The sequence below is a fragment of the Theobroma cacao genome, chromosome 9 (assembly GCF_053813885.1).
Source record: "Theobroma cacao isolate CCN51 chromosome 9, ASM5381388v1, whole genome shotgun sequence".
NCBI classification, from domain to species: Eukaryota; Viridiplantae; Streptophyta; class Magnoliopsida; order Malvales; family Malvaceae; genus Theobroma; species Theobroma cacao.
The window spans coordinates 5,188,709-5,210,170 of record NC_142647.1 but is presented as its reverse complement, the minus strand read 5'-3'; the positions used below and the strand labels follow the sequence as shown (position 1 = coordinate 5,210,170).

At 37.7% G+C, this 21,462-nt stretch overlaps 3 protein-coding genes across 5 annotated transcripts in view; 2 read left to right on the top strand and 1 right to left on the bottom strand.

The window, feature by feature from the left end:
- The window catches only part of ADS1 (MATE efflux family protein), a 66,786-nt gene that overhangs the window by 2,483 nt on the left and 42,841 nt on the right, over nt 1-21,462 (top strand). The gene's annotated exons all lie outside the window — the stretch shown is intronic.
- On the top strand, nt 9,871-11,930 carry LOC18588500 (protein IQ-domain 26). Its single transcript, XM_018126534.2, has 3 exons — nt 9,871-10,486; nt 10,657-10,860; nt 10,950-11,930. Exons 1-3 carry the CDS (start codon nt 10,082-10,084, stop codon nt 11,628-11,630), a joined length of 1,290 nt encoding a protein of 429 aa, XP_017982023.1. The 5' UTR covers nt 9,871-10,081; the 3' UTR covers nt 11,631-11,930.
- LOC18588499 (Pectin lyase-like superfamily protein) lies at nt 14,037-17,550 on the bottom strand. Of its 3 annotated transcripts, none has more exons than XM_018126621.2 (5): nt 17,066-17,550; nt 16,499-16,688; nt 16,212-16,418; nt 15,288-15,493; nt 14,037-14,319 (listed from the first exon to the last, which is right to left on the bottom strand). In XM_018126621.2, the coding sequence occupies exons 1-5, from the start codon at nt 17,422-17,424 to the stop codon at nt 14,172-14,174; spliced, it is 1,110 nt and encodes a 369-aa protein (XP_017982110.2). In that variant the 5' UTR covers nt 17,425-17,550; the 3' UTR covers nt 14,037-14,171. The 3 variants fall into 3 exon arrangements, with proteins under 3 accessions (XP_017982110.2, XP_088666213.1, XP_017982109.2); XM_088810087.1 differs by having other exon boundaries at nt 15,338-15,493; nt 17,066-17,547; XM_018126620.2 differs by having other exon boundaries at nt 15,258-15,493; nt 17,066-17,518.

The window sequence follows — 21,462 nt, the reverse complement described above, 5'->3', positions numbered from 1 at the left end:
AAACCATATTGCTAACATCATATTTTATTGATTCTCAGCAGCTAAACAGTTTAATTTGGAAGCATTCATAGCAGGTTGATCCCGACCTAAAGATCTTGCCAGCATAGAGTAGGGCTAGTTTTTAGACCTAACGAAATCATGGTGGTGGCGCTAATGGAACTTTCATATATAGGCTGACCTCGTTTTAGCCCCGCCTTAATTTTACGACTTTGTTTGAGGCACTGAGTCTTTGTAGTTTGTCGATTTGCCATTCACTTGACACTTTCAATTCCTTTTGGGTGGGGGAGAGGGCGGTGGGGGTGGGGTGGGAAAGGAAAAAAAAACCAATTATTTCCAAAAGTTCGAAAAGTTGAGCAATCTGTTCGTCATCGAAAAGATACACAATCTTTAGACATCTTTGATATTTCAACTACTTAAAGATCTTTGGTTCATTCACCGACATAATATGTTAATAAGCTTACCTATAAAAAAAAAAAGATTAATTCAATTCTGATTGGTAAATTCATGATAGACTAGAATCTATGGTTATTATTTAATTAGAGCTAGTTTGATTCTATAACCAAACGTGTTCGATGTGAAAAGAGGAATTTAATTTGTTTGATAAAAAAAAAAAAAAAAGCCTACTTGACGTGTGCTGCCATTGAAATCAAATCCAAGATGGCAAAAAAAGCTCCAGCTTTCACGTTACACACAACTTATAATTATGATAACTAAAATTAAATCATTACTTTATTGATTGGGACAGTACTCTTTATATTATTGGGATTTATCTAAGGGGAATAATCTTATAGTTATGGACAACCTTTTTGTCCAATTAACCTCACAGGAAAGGATTGGGAAACAATATTATCATTCATCCCTTAATTCGAAGGTCAGAAAAAATGCTGTATATGTAAACACCTGTTTATCCATATTCCAAAGATCCCCATGCAATTATATCATCAAATCAAATTCATGTGATTAGTAAATGCACGTCATAAATAGCTTGCAAAGGTCCAGTTGCAATCCACTTTATTGAATTTTCTTCTTTGAAAAGGGAAATACATATATATTGATTAATTCGTCATCAGGTAATTCAATTAGTTTCGGTCCCTATGAAATGGATACAAGAAGGCCAGTCCAAAGAAGAGAACAGCACTGCCCATGGCAGCTGTGGAAAGGAAAACAAAAGAGAGTCTTGTCTTGTTGTTAAAGTGGGCAGAGTAAAGCTGTTTTTTTACTTGATGCAGAGAGTGCACGAGGGGGGTATCTGCATTTCACATCAGTCACTGCGTGCTTGTTGTTTTCTTCATGCGTGTGGACCTTTATTTCTTCTCCTTTTGCCATGACAAGGAGGAGCAGGAAATTCACCTCCCCTTCTACATGTAAAAAGAAGCTCATAATTAATATTTCATATAACAGATTTTGCATATCCCCAAACAAAGGGCAGGACGCTGCTGCTTTCCGGGGGTCCATCCCATCAAATCCATCAACTCAAATTCTTAATGGGCACATGCAAGTTCTATAGAAAGGATAACCCTTTTCCCCTCTACGTACACTGGTATTTGTGGTGGAGAAGGAGGGTATCGTCAGCCACTTAACTGTTCATCTTATTTATATATTCACCTCTAATTTGCCTGCATATGTAACTGGAGTATTTTTATTTGCTCTACTCTCCTTATCTTAGTGGAAGGAGAAATTAACAACTTTGACACATTTATGCTCCATTTGATTCATATTTTTTGCTATTTGGTTTTGGTTTCTCTATTCAAATTTTGTGTTTTTTACTTACTACTCAAATATATTCAATGTGAAGCTCACATCACTAGGCAAAATAATCTACGGATTTATCCACCAAAAAACTAAATGTTTAATTAATTCATGAGAAGAATGGCTTCATTATTGATATATATATTTTATAGTACTCCCTCCATTTTGTTGTCTTTTTCATGTTTTGATGGTGGGAATACATATTTTATAAGGAAGTCAAACTTATTCTTTAAGCATATCATATAATTGAATTGTATTTATTGTGATGGACATTCCCACCCAAAGTCTTTAAAATTTGCAAACTGCATCCTGTTTTTAGATCTTTTTATTTTTATAAATGAAAGATATAAATATTAAAAAAATTACTAAATAGTGATGACATTTTCAATGGTGAAATTTTAGTTGGGGGAAAGCTCAAAATGGATATATATTCCGGATTTTTAAGATTAAACCCCCCCAAAAAAAAGAACACTTTCTTTTCCACAATCTTATAAAATTATAGTACTTTTCTTTCACCAATGTCTTTGAAGAAATAGTAAATGCATGTTCAAAGTCGAATCCTGCCATTGAAGTACTGGAAATGCCATTGTTTTTTGTTGTGTCCCTATATAGCTTTTGGGAGATATGGCAGAAGCGCATAGCGCATACTGTTCCTTCTATAATGTAGTAAGCTGAAACATCAGGCTTAGCTGGTCCAACCAAATATCTGCAATTGCCATCTCGAGGAAAAAATGGAAGATCCTCAAGATAAACCACAATCTTGCTGTCCAAATCAACAAGCAGAAAGGTAGCTGCATACTGCATTTGCAAGTTTTGCTTCAATAAATGTACTAACATGAATAGAATTCTTTTTTGTGGTCCTAGCTCGATTCTAGGTTTATCAGGAGCTTTTCCACTCCTGAAGTTGAGTGAGGTCAAGTCTTCTAGTTAAATTTGTAATTCATCTTTGGCTTGTATTGTGTCATTAAAATTGAGTTTACGGATTATTATTCAGTACACTGTCAGTTTCATTGCATATTCCTTAATTGCTGTTTGATTTACATTTTGGTCAATCTAATCGAAATACGGGCCCCTAAGCGACCTGTATATATAGAATCATATGCTTCAAACATAATCAAGGTTAATCAGCTTTAAGAAATCTGTAAGACTTTAACAAAAAGATGGATATATATAGATTCATCCAACTTCCAAGAACTCTAAAATCGCATCCAACAACCAACTTGAACGAAATGTTTAAGCAACAGATTGGACTCACAGTTGATTTGATTCCTTAACAGCTAAGAAATTGACATCCTGTGTGGAAACTGCAAAGTCAAAATCTTTTTTTTTTTTTTGACAGACAGGGAGCAGGGAAAAAAGGGGCCACGACCATTGGAATAATCAGGATTAGAATCTTGATTGGTGCAAAAGCTTTTTTGGTTTTTGAAATCTGCCATTGCCTGCAGGGAGCGTTCAACATGCCAAAATCAAAGGGCTGTATCGTCTCTATAAAGTAAAGGTTCTCAATTTCAGTTCCCTTTCTCAAAATCATATCCCACAGGGTTCCCTTATTTTGGCAAATGTTAAGAAATATATTCTGTCAATTCAACTTTTGCCTGCGCACGTACAGGCCTCCATTTTAAGCGCATTCAGAAGACTACTGGACACAACATGCATGTGTTTTAAGAAAGAAACTGATACTTTAAACTCTCATAGCTTTGTCTTTTTATATATATATATATATACCAGTCTCCCATCTCTAGCTGTTCATCTGATAGATAAGAACATCAATTATAAAGAATAATTGTCGGTTTCATTTTCAACCTCACGCTGTGGAACGTTTCCCCCGGCTAATTAATCATCATTTCCAAGTTGAACGAACCTAGCTATAGCTAGATAGCTAGCTAGCTCCTCTCAGTTCGAATGGTATCAAAATTTAATCTTTTTCGATCATCAACCAACAATTGGCTTAAGCTAGGTAGATATTTACAGAGCATGTTGGGACTTGGGAGTAGAATAAGCAAGTCTATGAAGTCCCCACAGATGACTGTAGCAAGAGAGAGAGAGAGAGGGGCGGGTCATGGTTGCCATTCCTTTTCTAGTAAAATAGAAGAGCAAGTATTAGAAAGAGTCGACAGCATCATTCTCGAGCATCATGCTTCTCACATGGCTAACTCTTTTTGGCAACCACCCCATTCCATTCCTTCATTAATATCCATACATCTCTCCCTTTGTCCCCTTATCTAATCTTTCAAGGGCTCAAAAAGCCCCCACTATCATCGCCCAAATCACCCCATTATGGCTGTCTCCAATGTATATATGAAAGAATTAAACCACTATTTGTACCAGTTATGGAACAAGCATTGCAGGCTATATTAGGGCAAAAGGGGGTTGGTCTTTTGTCTTCCTTCTAAGCAACAACGGGCAGAAACACACAAAAACACTTTGAACATTCTTCCTTACCAGCATTGCATTTAGTAGGGTTAGTTTCCATGATTTGTTCAACTATCCTGTTTCTTTTATTTCTCAACTTGCCATGACATGTCCCCTTCGGGAGGAGCTGATCTCCTTCTCACATGATCCTCTTTTGTAGTATGATCACTATTACTTCTAGAGCATTGTAGGCATGTTAGGCTTCTTTTGCTCACCCATCATTCTTTACCCCCTAAGAGGTTGACAACTTGGGTCCACTTTATAATATTGGATGACTACATATATACATAAAATATATATATGTATATATATACATAAAATATATATAGCTTGAAAAATAAAATATATAGTACGTTTAGAAAAACAAAGCAAAGCATGCAAACATGTCCTAATGTTTTGTGTTTATCAAGGAATTCAATTTGGGTGCAACTTGGATTGCGAAAGATAGCATTAAAGATCATACAGCTAGGGATATGTAGATCATGATGTGCTCTAGCTAGGTTGATGTAGATAGAATGTGTTGGTACTGCTGGGAGATATGCAGGCGACAATCAATTGAGGGATAGGGACCAACTTAGGGTAGTCTATTTCGTTATTTTAAAGTGCCGACCCTGAAAGCAATGCGAACGGAGCGGACCGGTGCACGAATTAAATATGCGGTTGCCGAAACTTGATAAAGTTGATACAATCAACGCATGGATTTCTTTTTCTTTTCTTTTTTTTTTTATTAAGAAGGGGATTTGAATCTATAAATGTACCTATTGTTAAACCATATATTTCGGTGTTATCAATTCATGCAATTTGAGCATACATATACATATGTAAATTAAGGTAATTACTATATTACTTTATTCTTAAATGGACATTTCGATAATTTGTATCAAATTAAAAAATCTTGTTTTACGGTGAGAGATTAAGTTTATAAGATACTAGAGAGGTTTGTTTAAAACTCAATTAAGTAATATATATATATATATATATATATATATATATAATTATTAGTACAATTTAAGTATAAATAGGAAAATGTAAAAATGAAATTTGTTTGAAATATATACATGAATAGATAGGCACATGCACTTCACTATATATCTAAAGCAACACTATTCATCCTACCAGCTATCAAGGCTTTGTACATCTCCTAACAAACAAAAGCTATGAATTTAACTTAACATTACGACTAAGCTTTCAGTCCAAAGAAAAGGGGTTTTCTTGAGAAGAAAAATCTATCAAGCTTATCTCAAAACAATATCAATCGTTCATATGCAGATAAGAAAATGCCCCACCATCATGTTATGAAAAAATAAAACAAATTTTGATGATACTGACATTACCAGAGTATTCAAGTGGTAGTGCCATAAAATGTCCTACTAGATATTTTGTTGTTCATAATACCTGGCTTGTGATTCGCAATTATCAACATATCTCAGCAAAACTAACTTCAGATGAAGACTTGAGTCACTTAGGCCTGCAAAGCTTTAAACATCATTTCTGGTGTCTGGCTTAAGTTTTTAAGAAATGCTTACAACATGAAACCAATTTGGGCAATAGCCAATAAATACCAACTTCACCAAATGTGAATTATTCTAATTGAGAACTAAGCAGAATGTGGACCAGTGGCCTGAACATGGACCCTGTGTCCTTTATGGCTTATGGGTTCAATTATGCAATTTTTTCCCAAAATACAAGCTCAGAGGTTCCAGGGTTTATGAGGCTTAGGGGTTCTGGGCTTAAGTTACTAGACCTCAAAGCGTGCCAGATTCCCTTAACTTTGGACTCTGCCCAGAGTGTTGTGTCATTTAACCTAAATCCGCACACTGCTGAGAAGTGTGAACTGCTAAGCGTTAATCCTGGCTAAGCCCATTTAATTTCCCCGTTCTTTCTCGAAAAGAATGGCGTCTGGCCTGGTTGGTTTAGGGACCTGCCCAAACCATTCGTTCTCCAATGACCGCATCAGTTATCCAGCTGGATTTATCAGAAGCTTTGGGCAAAATGGTTGAATATACATCACTATCGTCAACCAATTATGGATTGTTATTTGAAGTTTGGAGAACTTTCGGATTCTTTTATGTCATAACAAAGAAAAAAAAAAGAGAAATGTCGTAAAAGATAATGGTTTTGGCTGTTCTAAATGTTGCTTTTTTTTTTTTTTTGAAAATTGCAGGCAATTTATTCACTTATAAAATTCAATGATGCAGCAGCACATAATTACAGGGCATAAATTAGATATTGGAAGAGGACACCTAAGACCTCATCCTCCCTTGACAAGAAACCCCCAGAGCTACTCTAACCTCACTTTGATATTAGACCGTTCTAGCAGTCAACCACACACCATGGAACCAATCCTAGTTAAGACAAGCCATACTGAACGGTCCCCCAGATTCCTGTGGGCGGCTACAGCCACATCTGCAGCACAAACTGCACCAAACTAGGAATGTGCCTGCAGAAGTTTTGTATCAATGGGTAATCTATCATTTAACTTCTCAGCCTTGGCTTGCGGTTGGTTATAGGACAAAGGTTTCTGAGCAGCACAGGTTGCCAGATGAAGGAAGGGACAAATTTCGCAAAAATGTTCAAGTATAGTTATCTAGGAAACTGCCATAATTTCTAGGTTCCTAAGAACCGAAATGTGGCACCCTATATTAATTCAGCCAGCTTAGGAGCCCCGTTGGGAAATTTTCCTCTCTGCAACTTGGAGTAGCTAGCTTTCACCCAGTTTTAATTTGGCTTGTTGTCAATCAGTTTTATTTCTTTTGTCTCTGCATGATATACAGCTCCTAGAGAAAAAGGAAAAACACAAGAGAGCCTCTTTTGCCAGATTAGGAAAAAGATGGTTTTCCAGGCAAGGTGGTGCAAGAACACTCATTCAATCGGACATTCACTAATGGCCTGTGAATTATTCAATGAAGTAGCTGGCTACTTCTGCTTTTAAACTACTTTGAGTAGTTCCGATTGCAGCCCATCTAATCCCCTCTAATTTCGTATACAAACTTCTCAAGTTCGAAACCCTTTTTGTTGTGATGAAATGTGCCATTTACAACAATTAAGTGGTCCTTCAGGCCTGGGAACATTGATCATCACTACACTTTTATCTCCTTTCGGGTACATTTTTCTCTCTAAGGACAAAAGTTATTGGATGATGATAGAAACAAACTGTTGGAACTTGAGATCAAAATCCTTGTAATTTGTAGAGTATGCTCTCGCTCCACTCCCAGTATTTCGCTTCAATTTCCTGTTAATAAATTTGTAATTTAGAATCTATTATAATCTTAAGCATTTATTTTGGTACCTATAGAGGTTTATTGGGTTTTACTTTTTCTCCCATCACATAAATTGTAATCAAAATTACCTCAATTACTCATATTAAGGAAGAAAGACAATTTGAACTTTTAATTATTGGTACCATATATCTGTTATATAGCCAAAAATGAATGCATCAAAGGGATTTCATAGGCATTCATTTTGATGGATCATGGATAATTTGGGTACCATGGGATATGTTTACTAGTAGCTTTTTGGGCCTTTGACAAAAAACATTCTATTCAGAGTACACGAATAAACAGTAGCACGTAAAATCAAATTAAAAAAAAAAAAGGAAAGGAAAAAGTGTGAATAAATCTCAGTAGAATTTTCTTCAATGTCCTTTTAACCAAAAATTTATCAAATCAGTATATAAGGCAATTTCTCCACTGCCGTCCTAGACAGCCCAAAATAAAGTTATTCCGTAATATCCGTACGAAAAAATGATGCAAGCCCGCCCTTGATTGTCAAACCCCTTTCGAGTATTCCCGTAAATACAACAAATTGCCATGACCTCATTTTGGATTTTGTCTTTGAATGGTCTGAGATACGCCATTGCCATCAAACCAGGCCAGCTAAGAAACTAGATCTCGTATCATCCACCAAGTTACCATTGTACCCTTCCCCCACTCCCCTATTTCGTTCCTTCGGCACCATTTTTGTAAATAGTGACATGTAGCGGACATTTTGTTTTCATTTGTCTGGATATATATAGTCAGCAAAGTACTCATAGCAGAAGAGAAGGAAAATTACAAAGTCTTAGCACTAACTAGTGAATGAACCCCTTAAAATTTTTTTTTTTTATATTTCAAGTTTTTGTTTTAGTTGGGTTTTTCATGATTGTGAAATGACTGAGAGCACTGGTTAAAAAAAAGTACATGAACAGGTTTTATATCACCTTTTAAGCTGGGGTCACAGTTTGTTGCAGAGAGTTAAAGGTCTAGCGTTTGTGAAACATAAAATAAAATAACATTGACAAGAGAAAGTTGAATTAGAGCACAAATAATTGAAGAACAATGAAATAAAACAGTGAAAAAGAATTCTGCAAATTCACAGTTTTAGATGCTGGCAGTGGCAACAATAGAGAGAGAGAGAGAGAGAGAGATCTTTTCGAAACCCGAAAGAAAAAAGGGCTGAACTTTGCAGCCAAGGCATAGCTGTGTTATAGTAACAGAGGGAATTAAGAAGAACAAAATATTCACAGAAAGCTACTTTCATTGGCTTTCTTTACTGTTTTGATGCTGAGAAGTTTTACAGTGACATATCATTTGCTTCGCTATACTCGCTTTGTTGTCTTTCTGATACCTGGTTCTAAGGGCCGGGTATAGTAAAAAAAATGAGATTGTTCATTGTTGCGTATGGGAGATGAGAGTAGAGTAATAATTTTTTTGGTAAAAACAACATAAATATATATATATATATAGGCTTCTTCAAGTTCAACCTCCCGTACTTTCTCCATTAATTCACTTTCAATTTACATCATGAATAACATCAACGAAATTTAAACTAACAATGCTCAAACTCAAAAGTTTTTATTATGAAGATTAAACCAACAAATTGATTCAAGTAACCTTTTAGCCATAACAATTTTATTTTTCTACTTGCATGATCATATCATTTATTCGCTAGGGTTTAAAGAAAATAGAGGGGAGGAGAGTAAAAACAGGTGCAGAGAATTAGATAAAAGTGAAGTTAAAAAAGAAGCATAAGCATCTAAAAATGAAAGGCTTCACGAGATTGTCAGAAGCTGAGGACCCTGAGGTATCTTTCTTTTTGAAGACACGTCGCTCCAGAAAGCAATGACAGAGAAATATAGGGAGAGTGTTTTGTTTTTTTTCTTTTTCTTTTTCTTGTCAAAGCAAAAAGGTTTCCCGAGTTTCCCATTGGAGGAATGAAAATCCGAGCGTTTCACTCCCCTTTACCTTCCTCCCTCCTTTTTACATTGCTTCTTTTTCTTTTATGTATATACATAAGGAGAATCAGATTCTAGTAAGGTGGGTGATTATGTCTTTACTGTTTATATATTAATCTGTGTGTGGTGATTATTTTATTGCATCCTCTTCGTTTAACGCTTGCCTTTGTGGGGTTTTACCACTTTGTAATTGTAACTCTCCTTTTTAAACTTGGGATTAATAAGTATTTTCTTTTTAAGACCCTCTGAATCTTCCAGCGGCATGTTTTTGTCATGTAATGCAGTTTCTCACGAGGCCATGACAGTATTTTTATTCCCTTTGAGTTATTTTGAATTTCAAATAGTACTACTACCATGAAACACACCATCGAAAAATAAAAACAATATATCCTTATCTCTTTTGTTCATTCACTATTATTTCTTTTGTTTTTTCAACTTATTAGACGTTTCTTTTAAAACCATTTAGTTATATTATTCTTCAACAACTTTCCATCACCACTTTTCGCAACATGGAAAGCACCTAAGATTGTGAGCTGTATCACCCTTTCTAGTTTCTAAGCTTTCTTATCACAATGGGCATTTTTAGATTTCACTTTTAAAACCCTCTTCACCCCTTTTTTTCTTTTTAATTTTTATTCCCTCTTTCTTTGATTTTTCCTAAACTCCCTCTTACTCCCTAACTTCTCCCCACTCAGTGCACTGAGAAACATGGGAAGGGCTACAAGGTGGCTAAAGGGCTTGTTCGGGTTAAAGAACAGCAAAGACTACTCAAATTCCAGTGACCGGAGAGACCAGAAAAAGTGTAGCAGTGGGCATTCAGGGAGAGACGCTAGCGCTGCCTTGTGTCACAACCCTACAACAATACCCCCCAACATATCACCAGCCGAAGCTGCCTGGCTAAGATCATACTATAATGAAACAGAGAAGGAGCAGAACAAGCACGCAATTGCTGTGGCAGCCGCAACAGCAGCGGCTGCCGATGCAGCAGTAGCCGCTGCTCAGGCTGCGGTGGCAGTGGTGAGGCTAACAAGTCATGGCAGAGGGACCATGTTCGGCGGTGGACGTGAGAGGTGGGCTGCTGTCAAGATTCAAACTGTTTTTAGAGGTTATCTGGTAAGTATAGTTCTAACAATTTCGTCTTCATTTTTTAAGCATTCGCAAAAGGCCAAAATGGTGTTAATTATTTATCTTAGGCATTCTTCCCCGGTATATCTGTTTGAACTTGAGTAAAATTTAAGGCTTTTTTTTTTCTGATTTGATTTTGGATTTTGGATTTAAAACAGGCTAGAAAAGCTCTACGAGCTTTGAAAGGGTTAGTGAAGATACAGGCGCTTGTTAGAGGATATTTAGTGCGGAAACAAGCCACAGCTACTCTCCATAGCATGCAGGCCCTGATAAGAGCACAAGCTACCATTAGGTCCCAGAAAGCTCGTGGACTTATTAATCATGATGCTAACAGATTTGACATCCGAGCACGAAAATCTATGGTAAGAAAAATCCTTTTAATACAAGAAATCTACTCAATTTAATGCGACTCCCATTTAGGCTTTTAGAAATCATTTACTCCATCTTGTAGGAGAGATTTGATGATACAAGGAGTGAACATACAGTTTCTTTCCATAGCAGAAGATTGTCAGCTTCTCTTGACACTGCAATTAACATCGATGAAAGTCCCAAAATTGTGGAGGTTGATACAGGCAGGCCTAAATCAAGATCTCGCAGAACCAACACTTCTGTATCAGATTTCAGCGATGACCCGCCTTATCAAACGCTGTCTTCTCCGCTTCCGTCTCGAGTTCCAGCCCGTTTGTCCCTACCAGATAGCCGCCATTGTCAAGAAACTGATTGGGGATTAACTGGAGATGAATGCAGGTTCTCCACAGCACAAAGTACACCTCGTTTTATCAATTCTTGTGGGTCTAATGCCCCGGTTACCCCCGCGAAGAGTGTCTGTGCTGAAAACCTTTTTAGACATTACGGGAATTTTCCAAATTATATGGCCAGTACGCAGTCTTTTAAGGCTAAATTGAGGTCACATAGTGCTCCAAAGCAAAGGCCAGAGCCAGGTCCGAAAAAGCGCCTTTCCCTCAATGAAATGATGGAATCTAGAAGTAGTTTAAGTGGGGTTAGGATGCAGAGATCTTGCTCACAAGTTCAAGAAGCTATTAATTTCAAGAATGCAGTGTTGGGGAAGCTTGATAGATCCTCAGAATTCGGTAGAGATCCTGAGAGAAACTATTTGCAGAGAAGGTGGTGATTATGACGGCAAAGAAAGAAAAATTGTAACAGAGGAGCTCTGCCTCTATGACCCCCTCTTGTTTGCTAGTGAACAGAGATAGGTGATAAAACAAGATAGAATGTGTGTAGAATTTACGTGATCTGATTGAAATTCCTGTCCATCTGATTCAAATGTCAGTGTTATGTGAAGGAATTGGCCTTATTGTCAATGAAATGAAATTCCAATTGTAGAATTAGATGGCCTTGTGAAGTTGAGTCCCCCATGTCGTCAATATTTTCTACAGAACCAACATGACTTTGTTTCCTTCTACTAATCAAAGCTGATCAGATAATGATTTGTTTCAATAAATTAATCCAAGTCACCAGTCTTTCAAAATTCTGTGACCTCGTAAACATATGGTGACCCCAACGAGTGACCGCGCCATCACTGCTTGATTGATTTGATGTGAGTGTAGTATTTTCTTGACTTTAGGAGCCAAAGATAAATGTGAATGTGGAAAGAAAATTCCATGGTTGGGTGATTTTCGAATTGAAATGTTGGAAACCAAAGCTGTTGTATTCTACATGATTGCATCTCCAGTACAATATTCCCTCCTTCCCCATTTTATTCATTTTGGAATTGTGTGCAAGAGTTCAACTATTTGCTCATGCTCTTTGTTTGCATTTGATGTGTGATAGCTTGGATCTTTTCATGGCAATGGCCCCTTTGGTTCCGCTCATGCATGACCCACCTTCTGTTGCAAGCTTTGTTTCTTTCTTTCTTCTACCTTATCAAGGCTTTTTACTTTGGCAATCACTGCTCTTTATACCAACAATGCCATCTATCTACCAAATGTAAGTTTTTCATATTTGACTGAAAACAGCCAAAAAGAAACCTCGAAAGGGAAATAGCACTGCAGTGATTTCTCATTATTGCAGAATTCATGATTAGAATCATGGTTAAAACTTACACTAGTTCTTAGCAAAATGAATCAGGCTACTTTTTCTGTCTTCCCAAACTCATAATCACACTGTCACTATTGTACTAAGTTGATGAAAGGAAAGGAAAGAGTAGTTCAATCAACGCCTTGATAAACCTGATTCCTAGCAATAATTGCATGCAGTTATTCACTGAGTCAATCGAGTGCAAATTAGAGAAGAAGTTCCGGACATGCTCCACAACCACCCGTTGGTAACTAGAAGTCAAGCCTAAACTACCAAGCCACTGACTTACAGCATAGCTAAAAAATGATTTAAAGGTTAAAACAAAGAAAGAAAATTCTAAACCATCTACTACAAACTTTTTCCTCAAATTTCAATCAGATCAAGTGACAGTACTTTTTGTTGGGTCTTATCATCAAATACATTACAGGACGTTTGATATTTTCCTAAAAACGATTGGCATTTATCAGTAATTTCACGTTTCCCACACCAATAATGATTAGCTTTTGATCTGACATACCTAAAATGTTTCTTGAATTTAGGGGACAGATACAACCTTTGTTTTCCACTAATTGCTTGCGCCATCTGCTACACATCAATCAACTACATCCCTTTTAAAATTTAAAAAATTAAGGCCTGTTGACCGGTTCTGTGCACTGTTTTTGGCTGAATATTTCGTGAAGCGCGCTGATGAGAAGGATTTCAAGTTGGGAGAGCCGTTTAAGTAAGTCGGGCACCGTCTCTGTAACTCAATTTTCACCCAAAATTTTTTAGATATTCTACATCAACGTGGTGAGTTATGGCTCGCGTCATATGGCAATAGCATGTTTTCACTGCCGAAATTTCGATAGGCTTCCAATGTCTGCCAAAAGCCTAGATCTCTAGTGAGCTCGGCCTAGCAGTGGTAGCTGGCCTAGGCCTAATGACTCAACCTTTTCTTCGTCTATTAGCTTTCAAAGACATGGACACCTAAGCCAAGAGCAGTAGCTAGGCTCTCAGCTCACCAGGAACATTAGCTGCTTCTAATGCAGGCCGAGTCTCTAGTCCTAGCTAGCCCTGGCATATCACTTTTCAGGCTACAAGTAAACTAGCGAGCTCATTGTGGGCACAGGCTCACGAACCCGGGTTCTCCCATACAGTCCCTTTGGCCCAAATGAATGGTAATCCTTACTACATCTCAGAAAGAGAAAGACCTTAACGTTCAAATAGAATGGGCCTGGCCATTTTTTCTATTTATCCTCTAAGCCCATCAGGAAAATGGGCCGTGGATTGATAAATGACAGTAATTTATTCTATCTCGATATAATAACAATTTCCTTAGAGTGCCTTCTTTCGGAGAGGAATGAGAGACAAGCAGGCAACCAAAGAAGCTATTCATGTAGAGGAGATAGAAATCTTTCCTATTAATTTTTTATCAATAATTTTGTTTGGGATTATTGGAACATTAAATAATTTGTTTTATTTGACTTTTCTCCTGAAAAAAAAAATCAAATTTGAGCACAGATTACGAGTAAATGAAGATTTAGTTATGGCTTCTAATTATCGAATTATAATGACTATCATCCCTACAACAGATCAAAACTGTATATCATTCATTATGAATTTTAGAATTTATGCATATATAAAATAAATTTGATGATCATAATTTGATCCATTCAGACCCATCAATGAAACCAAGAGAGATAAAAGGTTTGGCCTCCTCATCAGTAAGTTCTCTTGACCATGAAACCCTCCCTGCAAAGTTTGATCCTGGCCCCGTGCATTTGTACTGCCCATAGAACACCGTCCTGCCATAGTGCCAACCAACAAAAACCAAACCACATCAGTACAAATTACAAAACCAAATCCTCTCAAAAATGCATGCGCATGCTGTTCCAATACTGCGGTATATAATTAATAAACTTTAGCCTGCAGGCTCAACTTGAGCTAGGCTGGCGTGGCCTTATCTTTTATATGCCAGCAATATACCTAACATTTGGGTGGATCATGGATGGTTAGGGCTTCTTTCTGCGCTCTTTTTCAGGTGCATTACACGTAGATTTTACGGTTCAAAGGAGGATAAGGGCACACAGGTTTGATGGCTAGGTTCCTAAAACAGTAACCGCCCAAACTTGTCGTTTTACTTGCTTTGCAATATTTATATGTACGCATAGATATGCCTAATTCCCAATATATGACTGTGATGATGAGCAAGAGGAAAGCAAGAAAGCAAGCTTTGTATATAGTTTGAGGTGCTGCTGCTGGGAAAAGGGTAAGCTGACAAACACCTAAAACCATCCAAAGCCTGTTAAGGTATGGGAAAAGCACTGATGGCACACCGTCCATGTATCCACTACTACTATAGTGGGATTTATATATCCAAGTATATAATCACATATACATGGACAAGTCTTATGTATGCAATGAAGAAATTAATTGCCTCTTTCTCTTACCCTATGTTTGGTAAGAGAGAAGAATAAAAGGAAAAAAAAAACGAGGATAGAAAAAATGAAGCAGGGGAAGGAAAGTTAATTTTCTTTTCTCGTGGTTAGTATGAAGATGAAAAATAAAGAGAAAGAAAGAGGCTAAGAGTAAAATCGTAAAAAAAGTGATCAATTTAATTAAGTAGGAAAATGTTTATTTATTGCAAATAAATTGTTATCTCTTAATAGATTATATACCTTTTAATTAAATTTCATTTTTAATGTGCGTGTATGCATGCATGAAAGGGGTGAGGGAAAATCACATTTCACGGTTAGGGTCGCCCCAGTTATACCAGCCCTTAGGAATAATAATGTTGTCCATATAAGTATAAGCAAAGACCACCCTGGAGAAAGGACCCCATGCCCTGCCTAGGTAGAGAGCCCCTGAGCCCGTGACCATGCAGTTGACAAAAGAGAACCCCGTGTCTTCCAGGATACTCCCTCTGCCTTGTGCTGTTAGGGCCCCCGTTAGCCTTGCTATTGCATGAACGTGACATCCCTGAAACCACATCCAACCAAACCACATTACACTTTGGCAACGTAACTCATAGGATTACCCAAACATTTTCAACTGATAGTTAGTTATTTACCTGAATGAAGTTAATACTGTATGCAACTGTTAGGTTTTGGTTTTAGTGATGTTATGCAGTACATAAATTTGGTAGTGAAAGCAGCAAATTGATGTCTCAAGCTCATAGTTGAAATGTATGTATTTGTTTGGATACAAGACAAGCATTTGTGGGGGAGTACATTCAAAAAGCTTTTCCTGCGTGACAAAAGCCGTTTCGCAATTTATTCCCCTGTTTCAAAGTTAAGTAAATTTTCTTTTGGATGAGATAATGAGTTTCTGTGTTGGGATACTTTTGGAAAAGCATGGTTTTCACATCAATTATAGGGGAATCTTAGAGATTTTTCTTGTCAATGAGGATGAAAATATATATATATATATATATATATATATATATATATGTATATAACACAAGGGAAAACTGCTTTATATTCTTTCCTTTTTCTTTTCCTTTGAAAGGAAATGTGATCATGAGCAATTACTCCATTCTATATGTTCTGCTCCAGCTAGCATGTAATAAGTTTATTTAACAACTCAATTGTCTACATACTCTATGCGATTTAACATTTGAGTTCATTCTGCCATTTCCATAAAATTTGAAGAAAAAGAATGGCTATACATAAATGTACAATTAGGATAAGAAACTAACCTCAAAAAGGGAGAGGGCATTGCCAAAGATAAAATCCACAGAACCTTCAATATAACAATCCTTATAATAATGCCTACCCAAGTGATCATAGAGAGTATCCTGAGCTCCCAAGAATCTACAGCCCAAAAAAGTGGCTGTATCTGCTGATATTCTAAATGCTACAGCTTGCTTTCCAACTGCTCCTGGTGGTGGAACTGGAGTAGTGTTCTGCACCAACATTTTCTTTTACAATAAGAAATAGCAAAAGAGGAAAGGAGGGTGAGGGATGGAAAGGAAGACTTAATTACCTTGAATGTAATGTTTTTGGCAATAAAATAAGGGGAATTCACAGCAAAAGTTGCAGAACCGAAGGTTCCCAAAGGTTGTCCTCTTGGCCCAGGTGTTTGAGCAGTGTCTCCCCATTGAACAATTGTTTTATCTGCCCCTGCTCCTTCAATGGTTATAAAGGATTTCAATGGCGGTATGTTAACCTTCTCCCTGAAATATTAGTTCCTTAAATCAGTTACCTCTCATAAAACTTCTTTCACAACTAAGAAATGACTAAAAGTAAGACAAATTGGATTACAAAATGTCTTAGACTCTTGGTCAAAAGACCATTTCCCAGAGCATTTTAAAAACAAGGATAAAGGCACAAAAACAAACAAAAAAGGGAATCACATTCTTGTATCAGTATGACAGTCTCACATTGAACATAAATTAGCATACACGTGAATGTGGACAAACTCTAGAATCCAGAGTTCAGTGGAACTAAAGCAATTTGGCTGAACCAAATGAGAAAAATACAGCAAAGCATAAGGACAAGAGTAAAACAACAATACAAGCACTACCAAATTATATAGAGTCAAAGCACTCACGTGTAAACCCCTGCATGGACCTTGATGACCACTCTCACAAGATTTATAAAAGGAAGAGAATCAATGGCATCCTGAATTTTGGTGAAGTCTCCAGCCGCTGGATTCTTGTTCACAGTGAGAGTGTAAGAAGGGAAAAGCTTGTTCTTTGCTGTCCTGAAAACGGAGTGTTTGAGGCTACCAACAAATTTGACCCACTGCATAAACTGCTGCTCTGAGACCTGGGTTCTTGTCATATTTATTTTTGTTTGCTTTCCTGTAGAGCTTCTGAGTCTGATTCCTTTGGTATGGCATAATGTCTGGCCTGCATTCAAGAGAAGAAGAAGAATGGTAATGTAAAAAAAAGGTTGAAACTTTGACATATCTAAGAATGAATGAGAATGAGAGCAAGTGTAGCAGAAGGGAATGTTGCTTTAGAGGTTCAAGTGGAACTGGCCTGGTCGAATTACGGTTTATATACAAGTTTGTTGGTACTTTGTTTTAGGTGGAAAAGCGATGCTGTTGATGAATTAGAGAATCAATGACAGAAAGTGAGAGGTCACGGGTGCTTCTGCTGACAAACATGTCGAAAAGGAGAAGGAGAGAGAGAGAAAAGGCAAACAATCTCGGCCACAAGACAGGTTGCACTTTTTCGCATATAAAAACCTTCTGTCTAAATTAAATTTTTTTTCTTCTTGCTCTTTATGTTGTTGTTTGTTTCTAATGCCCCGTGAGTGGTCTCTCCTCCTCCCTGTTTGTGTATGAATGTGAATATATTCGTGAAGCGATAATGGGATGTCTGTATCTGCCTTTCTACTAATTTTCATTAGTTTTATCATTCTTCTTCTGTCACCTACCTCTGTATTATTAGATTATTGGCCTAACTGACCAATTTGGGTGGTTTAGATTCAGGCTGGGCTGTAAAATTTTTACAAAGTAGTTAAAGGGTGAAACAGAATTTTGGCAGGGCCAACTTGGTGAACTAGACAAGAGAAAACACACATGACCCTGGCTTAATCACATATGTTTTTGCTTGCGTTTGGGGATTTTGGTGCTGTGATGGTGGGATTAGACTAGTAGCAAAAATAATGTGGTTGTTTGAGTTTCGGAATTGAAACAATTCTTCTACATGACTCTTTTAGTCCATCTCTTCTCTTTTTGTGCTTTTCTGCTCAAGGTGGTACCACTTCTCTGCTTTTCTTGGGGGCTTCTACAATTTGCTGGTAAAGAGTTCATTCATTCCGTGACCAATCCACGTGTCTTGTAAAAACTATGACATTTGGCAGCACATTCGTGGTTCAGGAAATTATCATCCAGGATAATTTCTTATATTTTTCATTCTTGATGTTTCGAACCTCACATGAATCAAGTCCATGTCAAATAAGCTCATATATGATGCCCTGTGGATTCTGGCCGAGAGATCTATCAGATGTTGGTACTCTATTTTTGTAGAGGGAAGAAGAATAATATAGAATGGAAATAGAGGATAATTCCTGACCATTCCAATAAAAAAAAAGAGAGAGAGAGAACCAAAGGAGCATGAAACTGTTTTACTCATTTGGTAGGGTAATGAGAAAAAGAAAGGAAGAGAGAAGGAGCATGGAGGGAGATTTGCATCCACAAAACTAATCCTATAGAAATGAGAAACAAAATTAGGAAAAAAAGGAATCAAAACACTTTTTTCCAATTTACCATACAACATCTAAATTACCCTTTTAATTTGCTATCTTTCTTTGTTTTTTTATATCCCTTCACATGTTGGGCAACTAAGCAGCCGTGGAGACATCCAACAAGTATTATCGTATCCCTAGCATTAGTTTTCTACTTCTATCGTGAATATACCTTTCTTTTTTAAGTTCTCCCATGATTATATCCTATGCTGTCAGCTAATCATTTCTTCCCAAGTTTTGAACCGTGGTTTTATTTTTTTGACCATGGATACATATCTATAATAGGTCCAGAACATATAAGTTACGAACATTGGATAGAGCTGAATTTCTCCAAGGTGAAAAGTGAAATGATTGGATTCAAATTCAATGGGGCAGGGGCAGGAGTAGGACCACTCTCTCCTATTTTTAGAAGTGGAACTCAAGGCAAGGCAAAACAAAAGATTAAAAATTGCAAAGCGAATGGTACTTTCATATGATGTCCATTCTAGGAATGAAGCTATGTTTGGTAAAAATTGTCCATTTTATCCAATATCAAAACAAGTAAAGATAAAGAGAGATTCGGAATTTATGCCTCAATCAGGAGAATTCCCCCAGAAAAAGCAGAAAAAAAGAGCTGTGAACCAGTGCACGTGATTGACCATGTGCAAACAAGGAGAAGATGAAGAAGAGAGAGCAGTGACTCGAGTGAATGAAGTTTGCGTCTCAAACTAGAAGAGGTTCACTGGTAGCCTGTCAAGCAACAAAATTATGACATGGATCTGATCCCGTGAGCAGATCAGTCCAAATCCCAACACAGTAAAGGGCCAGATGATCAGGAAATGTTCTGGAAACCCCCAGTGAACAGCAACACTTTCTGTTTTTTGTTTTCTGTTTGAAAAGCAAATGAGAGATTCATTAAGAGAAGAAGGGAAAGAATTCTCCAAAAGAGAGACAACTGCCTCCAAAAAACATCCCAGAGAACAGGGGAGGAAAGCTCCTCTTTCTGGGAGAAACCTCCATTTTCCGTAGACTTAAGACAAAAACCAACATGCCAAAACAAATCAAACGGCATGGGACAAAAAACAAGCAAGCCAAGAGCAAGACGTCCTCCCCCTGCACCAAATACACAGCAGGAAGGGAGCCCACCCTCTTAAAACCTCTACAACTCAAACCTTTACAAAAGTGCCTTCCCAAGGTAATGCAAGCGGAAGAGGAACACTCCATGGTGCCAAAAAGGAATCATAAACAGAGCAATCATACGATTCCCAGTAAACCCTGTTGCAACTTCAAACACCATTCTGGCCACAGATTTGAACAAAAGCGACCCATTCCCAACCTTTACGACTCAATTTCAGATTCACAGCTAGCAATACACACCCTCCATGGAGGAAAACATAACCTAGAAGACACTAATCATTTCAGATTGTAAATCCACACCTTTCTTTTGCAAGCGTGTCAGCCCTTTGATTAGCTTTCCTCAGTACATGCCTAATTTCCCAGCCAATTAAGTTCTCTTTTATGTGTTCAAACTGGATCAGCCACTGCCTCATTTTCCAAAGAGCAGTGTCGGGTTGAACTATCCATTTGACCGCATTGAGTGAATCACTTTCAATGATCAAGCAAAACTCGTCCTTCCACCTTGAAGCCAGGAAGATAGTGAGAGCTTCCTTAACAGCCCATACCTCTGCAAGATTGGAATCAGCAACACCTACAGGTTTAGAGAAGGTAATTTTAACCTCCCCGCTTGGATCTCTTAGAACAGCACCGATCTCTCCTGAGCCGGACATCCTCTAGCAGCACCATCCACATTACACTTCATGTATCCTGCTCTAGGCTTTTCCCATTGAATTCCTTTCCTCCCCTTTTCCCTTGCCTTCGGTCTGTATTTACATGAAGGCTGTCTATATGTATCCAGCACAGAGGGGAACTCCTTAGGCCATTTCGCATTCGCCCAAGTAGCAACTCTAATTCTTGCTACCTCCAAACAATGATCCGCATTCCACTGTTTCCCTTCAAAAACAGCACCGTTCCTACACTTCCATATATCGAAAAAAAAGCCATAATCCAGATGCGATTATCCAACTCACCAATATTACATTCACTCCATGCCCAAAAGAAGTCAACAACATTTCCTGGAGCAACCCAATATATTCCCCACCCGTTACACCAACCCATCCATACCCTCCACATTTCATAGCAATCAATAAAGAGATGGTTACAAGATGCCCTTTCCCTGTTGCACACCACACAGCTCATCATGTTTACAAGATTGACTCCCCTTCTCCGAAGCTCTTCCTTGACGCCAATCTTTTCTTGTAACAGCTGTCACACAAATGATTCAACCCTACTCGAAGCTAGATTAACACAGACCTTCTTCCATAACCCATTAGCATTGTCATTATCATTTAACACATCCCGACAGAAGGATTTGGCCGTGCACTGACCCGTAGCTTCATTTTTCCAAACAATCTCATCTCTGCTAAGTTGGAATTCCTTGAGCAGTCCCTCAAATTCATCCCATTGAGTAATCTCCAAATCAAAAAGCTGCCTTGTCAAGTTCACCATCCAGACCCATCTTCCTTCAGCCCATTCCCCATAGTCAGCAATTCTTCCATTTTTGTTTACAGCCAACGTGAAATCCTCGGAAATGCTAATGACAACACTACCCCATCGATCTATTGGTCATGCCAGAACAGTAGGTTCTTCCCATCACCCACCACGCACCCAATGTTATTTTGTACCAGCAAAAAAAACTAGTTAAAGGGAGAGAGG

Excerpts from the sequence above, each read along its gene's own strand:
- LOC18588500 (XM_018126534.2), top strand. The coding sequence starts at position 10,082 with ATGGGAAGGGCTACAAGGTGGCTAAAGGGCTTGTTCGGGTTAAAGAAC. Across the intron at positions 10,487-10,656 it reads CTGTTTTTAGAGGTTATCTG|GCTAGAAAAGCTCTACGAGC; the intron begins GTAAGTATAGTT and ends GATTTAAAACAG. Across the intron at positions 10,861-10,949 it reads TCCGAGCACGAAAATCTATG|GAGAGATTTGATGATACAAG; the intron begins GTAAGAAAAATC and ends TCCATCTTGTAG.
- LOC18588499 (XM_018126620.2), bottom strand. The coding sequence starts at position 17,424 with ATGTCAAAGTTTCAACCTTTTTTTTACATTACCATTCTTCTTCTTCTC. Across the intron at positions 16,689-17,065 it reads GTCCATGCAGGGGTTTACAC|GGAGAAGGTTAACATACCGC; the intron begins GTGAGTGCTTTG and ends CTAATATTTCAG. Across the intron at positions 14,320-15,257 it reads GGCGACCCTAACCGTGAAAT|GACGGTGTTCTATGGGCAGT; the intron begins GTGATTTTCCCT and ends GCACTATGGCAG.